Below are 8,176 nucleotides of genomic sequence, written 5' to 3' on the forward strand. Positions count from 1 at the left end.
TCTAGTCTCAACTCTGGCTGTTAATTAATGCGTAACACGTTAATCAATGCGTATGCGTAATACTCTAGCATACGGAAATACTATTTTTTCTTAATCATCGCTATTCTCAGGTTGGCTTTAAATAAAAAAAAGAAAAACTTATTCTGAACCAATAATCGTTTAATAGTGAAACTTACAATGAAATCATACAGATCTTGAAACTAATCTTGAACTCATTTTGATCTCATGAATTTTGAACATATCGTTCCTGAAACTGATCCTGTCGTAGAACTGATCTAGACCCATTAATAACTTTGAACTGATTCTGGATCCATATTAATTATGGAGCTGTAATTAAACGCATAGCGGTACAGGAACTGAATCCGAAATTATATCAATTAATTATAAATTGCTGTTGTTATCGTATTGATGTCTGTATTTGCTAAAATTTAAAACAATACTAAAAAAACAGGACACAGTAGAAATTAGGATGAATTATTTAGAGTAAAAGAAATCATAATTTTACCCTAATCAGCTAACAAAACTATTCTGTCCCAATAAGTGATGTTTCCGCTAAATCTAAAGAAATTATTGAAACTATTGATAGCTATCGCTAGCAATCCAAACCAGTTCAACATCAACTTCCCCACAAAACAGCCCGTCCACTAACTAATATGACTCACGCCTGCGGCACACATTGGATGAAGCACTCATTAGCTTCACTTTATTTTCTCATCAATAAAACCCGATTGTACCTCCCTCACACTAGACAGCATTTATGGAACTCAAGCTCCTCGCTGCACCCTGGAAAGCTAAACCACAGCAAAAAGAAATGCTGACTACTTGTACGAAAATTTATGACCCTCATTCCATACGGGCCCGAATGCCACCATGTGCCACCGGCATGCATGAAATTGTGATACGCCTTTGCTTCCAATTGCACAAACACACTTACCAACAATTACATTGTACTGTATACCTTGAAAGTTACATACACTGTAGACACACACTCACTACGACATTGGGGAGTTTTTACCCTGTATTTCGGTACGATCGTCCATCCGATCGTCAACGCGCTCAGTCTCCAAAATGCAACCCTTCCTAGCGGCCGTACTGCGGCTGCTCGTCGGCCTACTCAAGACCTGGCTGTATCGTGTTTGGCTCGGACTACGGCCACCTACTTCCAACGACTGCTGTACCGTTACGCTCGGCCCGGGTAAGGTGCGTGGCCTTACGAAAGTGACGACCGGCGGTACCCGCTACCATGCGTTCAAGGGCATTCCCTATGCCGTGGCTCCGCTTGGTGATCGACGGTTTCAGGTAAGCATGCGACGTGAGTGGATTGTTTTGATGACACAGACACAACATAAACCGTTGACAAAAACCCCTACTCTTCCACCCCATTTTCTCAAACAGCCCGCAGTTCCGCTGGAATCGTTCCAAACGCCTGTGTTGGAGTGTTTTGTTGAGCGTAGCAAGTGTTTACAGTACGATCAACTGCTCAATGTGTTGGTCGGTTCGGAAGATGGGCTGTTTCTTAATGTGTACACACCGGCCCTGACCGGGAATGACTCTTGTGGGCTGTTTCCCGTGATGGTGTACATCCACGGTGGTGGATTCCTCAGCGGCAGTGGTGATGCGTTCCTGTACGATCCCGTGCACTTTATGGAGCAGCGCGTAGTGATCGTAACGTTCAACTATCGGCTTGGACCACTTGGATTTCTTTCCCTCCCTGAGGCAGGCATTGAGGGTAATGCGGGACTGAAGGATCAGTTGCTAGTTTTGCAGTGGATCCGGAACAATATCGGCCAGTTCGAAGGTGATCCGGATAATGTTACGCTGTTTGGCGAGAGTGCAGGAGCTAAGGCGGCCTATCTGCATTACCTTTCTCCGGTTTCTAGGTGAGGTTTCGAGGAGTTTTGTTGTTAAGAAGTTATTGTAGAATTGAATTATTTTTCCTTTCAGGAAATATTTCAATCGAGTGATCTGTCAAAGTGGAGTCGCTTGTTCCGACATGGCATTTCAAGTCGAACCAAGCGAGAAAGCCCGCAAACTAGCGAAGTGTGTGGGTTATGAAGGATCATCCGACCAAGAAGCACTGGGTAAGATCCATTACTTTTACATTCAGATCACGCTTAATAAACACAACTCTCTTACAGACATGCTCCTGAAAACACCTGCCAAAGAACTATTCAAACACCAGCTCGCAACACTGACGGACGGTGAACGTCACGAGGAACTCCAATTTCCATTCCGTCCAGTAATAGAACGTCCTCACCCCGGTGCTATCGTTCTACAGCATCCACTCGACGCCTTACAGACAGAGCTCGATCCACCCATACCCCTCATTACCGGCTGCAACAGTGGCGAAGGAATGATCGCCCTCGCCAAAGCCCAGCACCATCTCGCGGAGTATAATGCTCACCCGGAACGACTTCTACCACCAATGTTACGCCTTCCCGCCAACGCAAACGAACTCGGCAAGAAGGTGAAACAATTCTACTTCCAAACACGTCCCATCACCAGCGATATGCTCCCAGAGCTGATGGACGTCCTGTCTGACAATGAGTACGTTATGGCCACGGTAACTGCTGCCGAGCTGGTGGCAAAGTTTCAACCGAAGGTGAAGCATTACTGTTACTACTTCACGCACGACGGTCGGTGGGGAAATTTGAAGCGGTTGCTGAATATGTACCATCTGCCGGGTGTTTGCCATGGGGATGATGTGTTCTACATGTTTAGCTCGGCACTGAATGCAACGCTACCCGGAGATGCTGATGAAGTTTGCGTTCGGCAAGCGTTCGTGAGGATGTGGAGTAACTTTGCGCACCGGGGAGATCCAACACCGGATGAGGGTGATCTTGCGGAGGGATTAGTACGCTGGGAACCGGTTGAGCCTTGCGCTGGAAAGAGTTACTTCAAACTGAGGTGTCTGCAGATTGATCGAAGCTTGAAGATGGTAGCGATTCCTTTTTTGAAGCGTAGTACATTCTGGAGAGAGCTATTCCGGACGTATGGATACGGTTCTAGGAAGCTGCCGGAGTGAGGTAGACAGTTGGAATGGAGTTGAAAAGTGTTAATCTCTATTTGATCTCGCAAGAGTTAGTCTCTGTACTATATATTCCTAATGGAGATCGCGCTATTAAGGCGAGGGATCATATGTATTACGATTGCGTATATTTCTGAGCAAACTCATAACCGTTTGTTATTAAATCATATTATTTTTGTAAGCTATTCAATAAAAATCTCAACAATAGTAATTCTGCATAAAGTAATTCTGCATCATTCTCTCCCTAAACATCGAACGCTTCTGCTGGACCTAACTCTTGGTCACATGTACCGGTAACTGTCGCACGTAGGTGAGCTAAATATATCTACCAATGTCGCCCTGACCGATCCTCCAGACTGACTAAGCACTTTGTTTTGATTCATCCCCGATGCCGAACACCGTTCCGGGGCTGGTGAGCCACCGCCACTGTGCACTCTGGACCCGTGCGATAGTGCCCCCTGGAAAGGGAAAAAGGCGGCGTCACAGCAAAACATGCTACAGTAACCGGTCGGGTCGCTGCAATAAACAACTGCGCGCGGCATACGAAGTGTAGATAGCTAATCGCTCGGCTTGGTGAAATCACTCGTTGTTGCCACCAACTACTCCAACTCCTCCTCCTCCTTCACAGGCTTTCCCCACAGGGTCTAGTGCGCTGAATGAAGCACTAGCAATGCTACCGCGATAAGATACTCTAGCCACCAGCCAGGCTGGTGATTGCACAAGAGGAGGGGTAGGATCGCTCGCACATACCAATGTGTGTGTGTGTGTGTGCCCTTGTCCCCATCTTCTCCCCCTGGGACTCTGCCAGTAGAGGGGAATTGTCGATACGTTCGCGCGTAAAGACGCGCGGATTTTTTTGCGATTAGTTCTACTTCATCGCGCGAACGGAACTGATCCCATTGGGTTGTACGCCGTGGTGGGTTTCCGTAGTCCGTTTGGAACGTTATTTTGTGTCTGTTTGTGTGTGTGTGTGTGTGTGTGTGAATAGGTGACAGACCACGATGGTACTAACCCGGGCACGTGTCTTGTACGATTTTGCGTGCGCCCTGTTGCACATCGCGTACGGTTTGGTGCTGTTTGTAGTGCACCACCGTTGGATCCGATTCTGGCCACCGCCTGTCCGTCCAGTTGTAAGTGTGAGGCAGGGTAAGGTACGGGGCGTCACCTCGACCCTGCCGAACGGTGGCCAGTATCACTACTTCAAGGGTATCCCGTACGCGGAACCACCGGTCGGGCGGCTACGCTTCCGACCACCCGTTGCGCTGGAACGGTTCCGCAAACCTGTCGTCGACTGTTACGCCGAGCGGGCCAATGGGGTGCAGAAAGATTTCTTCTCCACCTGGGTCAGTGGGTCCGAGTCGTGCCTGTATCTGAACGTTTTCACACCCCGGCTGCCGGGCGAGGCCGACACAACGAAGGGTGTGCCGCGGCTTCCGGTCATGGTGTACATCCATGGCGGTGGGTTCATGAGTGGCAGCGGAAGCAGCTTCTTCTACAACCCGGAGCACTTCATCGAGCGGGACGTGCTGGTCGTCACCATCAACTATCGGTTGGGGCCGCACGGATTCCTCTACCTGCCGGCCGCCGGCATCCCGGGCAATGCGGGCCTTAAAGATCAGGTAATGATCGTGCGTATGGGCAGTGTTTGCGCAAAATTTAAAAAAAAAAAAAACATAGAAACATGAAATCGAAAGTGTCAACTCGCTAATCAACCGGATTGTTTTTGTTTGCTAGCTGCTGGCGTTGAAATGGGTCAATGAAAACATTGCTCAGTTCGGGGGCAACCCGGACAATGTAACACTGTTCGGCGAAAGTGCCGGTAGCATGTCGGCGTATTTGCACTATCTATCACCGAACTCGCGGTAAGTGGGTGAAGGAGGTGTGAACATTATGTGAGTTTGTTAGGAGTTTGCAAATGTTACAGCTGGTGTCGCGTAATTTTCGATCATCCTTTGACATTTGTCTTTGTCTTTGTTTTTTTAGAAAATATATTCATCGAGTGATTTGTCAGAGTGGAGTGGCAGTTACGGAATCATTTTTCCAAGTTGAACCGGAAGAAAAGGCAAGGAAGTTGGCGCGGTTCTTCGGTTACACTGGTGATAGCGATCAGGGCGTTCTTGGTGAGTAGTTTGAGCTTGCGAGAGGCGCAGAATGGAGTAGAAGGACATGGGTTGTACTATGTTAAGTAGTTCCTTTAAATGAGGACATAACTCAATAAAAAAGAGGAAAGGCCTTGAAGTAGTTCGGCAAGCTTGATAAGTCTTCGCTCGGGCATTATAGACCTGCAAGATCCATGTAACACTCTAAGCTCCATGTAGCTATGCAAGATAAATATAGCTCTGTAAGTTCAATGTTAAATGCTCAGTTTTGTGGATGTGAGACAAATTACATGTCCTAAACTTGTCCTGTAGAGGAATAATATGCTTTATAATGGCCAAAGCTGCCTCAAATCAAATTAACCCCGAATGGCAAGAACAAGTTCAGCGCTCTACCTCACAAGAGCAGACGTCTATCTTGTGACTCTAGTGCCCCTTGTACAGCACTATAATTAACGTTTAATTCCAATCACTTGAAGTTCTTGGAGTTTTTTTTTATAAACGACCTTGAATGGTCAAGTGGGTTAAACCATCTATGCAAGAGATCTTCTCTGTTATCAACTGTAAATCTAGATTGGATTTAGATTTGGAATTTGTATAGCTGTAATCACTGGAAAGACAAAAGATATCTTCAATATATTATACAGATATTTCTTCTGAAATAGGTTCTTAATTGGCAATTATTTTACTGATGCTTGCATGTTATTTCAAGTCATTCCCCGTATGTTCTGGTATTGATTCAGAAATATCAACTCATTTTCATCAATAACTGTTCTCTTGATCTTTTGTCGATTGGAAGTTATAAAACTACTGTATTCGTTGAAAATATACTGAAATAATTGGTGTTAAAAAATACTGAACAAATAACATTGGGCACGACATAATTATAGCAATTGCGTTTATTGATCATTACAGTAGCAAGTCGTTACACAAACATTATGTGCAAAAAACAACAATTGCAAAATGAATACACAGTAACAGTTAAAGACATAGGTTTAAAAAGGTACTGTCATTAACAATGCTACACGATCATTTGCTGTTCACACCCGCCTTCTCGGGACGCCGGTGTATGTTCTTGCTTGTAAGGACCACAACCGACATGACAGCAAACGAGAACTACTCTCCATTGTGTCGATATCAATGCCTTTTCTTGCGCAGCAACCACTAAGCCGTGGTTTATGGTTTCGCTTTCTGTTTGCTTGATAAACGATCGTTTGAAGATCACCCGCGTGCCATTCACTCCATACAAAACGACGATCGAGCAGAGCTAGCGCGTGCCAGCGCCCTTTTGTCAGTGTCAGTAACCATTAATCACACGAGTGTTTGTACCTCCGCACGCAGAAACGCTCCAAAAAGTGTCAGCGAAACAGTTAGCCCGACATCAAAACGAAGCTATCACCGAGGCGGAAAAGCAGCTCGCCCTCATCTTTATCTTCCGGCCGGTGGTGGAGCAGCAGCAAACGGAGGACAGTATCATCACGCAGCCACCGTGGGAGCTGCTCAAATCGTACGACACGCTGCGCATGCCCCTGCTGGAAGGTTGCAACGATGGGGAAGGCATCTTGGCGCTGCGCAGCCTGGGCAAACGGTGGAAAGCGTTCGGCAAGGCACCGGAACGGTTTGTTCCGGTACTGCTGGGCAGATCGCCCCAGCTGGACCGTGCTGCTGTGGGTCGCGAGATCAAGCAGTTCTACTTTGGCGAACGGCCGGTAAACGACAGTACGATTGATAAGATGTGTGATGTGCTGTCGGATAACACGTTCATCACCAACTCGGCGACCAGTGCGGAGTGGCTGGCCAAGTATCAACCGAATGCGCCCCACTTTCACTATCGCTTCACGTTCGATGGACGGTTCAGTATGCTGAAGCGCATCTTCCAGCTGTCGAATGTGCCGGGAGCGTGCCACGGGGATGATACGCTGTACATGTTCAAGTAGGTTGACGTTGTGCTTGAAGTGTTGAAGAGTTTGAAGAGAAGATGAAATATTAATTTGGGTTCCACTTTCCTTCCCACAACACACAGTCCGGGCTTTCTTCCGAAGCTGCCGCCGAACAGCGATGAGTGTCGGGTGCGCGATATCTTCATCGCGCTTTGGTCCAGTTTCGCCAAGCACGGAGATCCAACGCGTGAGGTCCCCGCCAACCTGGTCCCCGTGCGGTGGGAACCAGTTTCGAAGGTTGCACGCGACTCCGCCGACTTCAATCTCGACTGTCTCGAGATTAACACGGTGCCACGCATGGTGCGCAATCCAGGCGCCGGACGGATGCAGCTGTGGCGCGGACTGCTGAAGAAGTACCGGGCGGACTATCTGTAGGGAGCTGCAAGCAGGGATCCTAAATGCCATCAAGCCAGTGTCAACCAGTGTAGCAGTGAGCTACCGAAGGAGGGGACGGGTAGTTAGGGCGTGGTATTAACAAGCAGGTGTTAATGTTGAAGCACAAATAAACGCACGGCGTGTGAAATGATATAACTCTGGAGGGAAGATTCGTTGTGTTTTTTTGTTCCTCTTGTTCGACGGGTTCATCAGTCAAATATTTGCCTAACTGGCTAGCTGGGGATTTAATTATCGAAGGGATTTAAAGGCACATCGATCGATAAGCGCGGCGATGGCTTAAGGCGTGAAATGCACTTGCACGTCACACGGGAAAGGTGGCAATTATGCCTTTTGTTTGCTGTTACGTAGGCCGTAGGTTTATGAAGCCTCCATTTTCATGCTTAATTGATACATCTTGCTTTGAGTTGCGATGAACGAATGAATAATTAAAATGGGGAGTATTTTTCATGGATTCTCCATTACAGAACAACTTAATTTGTGGTGTGATGAAACGCTCATTCCTTCCCGAAAGTACGTCATTGATGTGGCTAGTTGCAGGTTCTTTTTTACATTGCGTAAGTGTTCTTTTAATATTCAATTATATCCACTATAAGAGCTATTTTTAGATGCTAAAACCAAAAAACAGAAATGTCATGAACAGCTCGTAAAACTTGCCCAATACTATGCACGTATCAACCGTGTGTTTACATGCACACATGGAAATCACCGTGGCGTCC

At 46.9% G+C, this 8,176-nt stretch overlaps 1 protein-coding gene across 1 annotated transcript; it reads left to right on the plus strand.

The window, feature by feature from the left end:
- Positions 1–1,053: 1,053 nt before the first annotated feature.
- Positions 1,054–7,602, plus strand: LOC120908562. The gene is made up of 9 exons (XM_040319710.1): positions 1,054–1,299; positions 1,396–1,880; positions 1,945–2,081; positions 2,139–2,885; positions 4,145–4,647; positions 4,763–4,890; positions 5,012–5,148; positions 6,466–7,057; positions 7,148–7,602. Exons 1-9 carry the CDS (start codon positions 1,069–1,071, stop codon positions 7,437–7,439), a joined length of 3,252 nt encoding a protein of 1,083 aa, XP_040175644.1. The 5' UTR covers positions 1,054–1,068; the 3' UTR covers positions 7,440–7,602.
- The last annotated feature ends 574 nt before the right edge of the window (positions 7,603–8,176 follow it).

Source organism: Anopheles arabiensis, chromosome 2 (assembly GCF_016920715.1).
Source record: "Anopheles arabiensis isolate DONGOLA chromosome 2, AaraD3, whole genome shotgun sequence".
In the NCBI taxonomy this organism is placed as follows: domain Eukaryota; kingdom Metazoa; phylum Arthropoda; class Insecta; order Diptera; family Culicidae; genus Anopheles; species Anopheles arabiensis.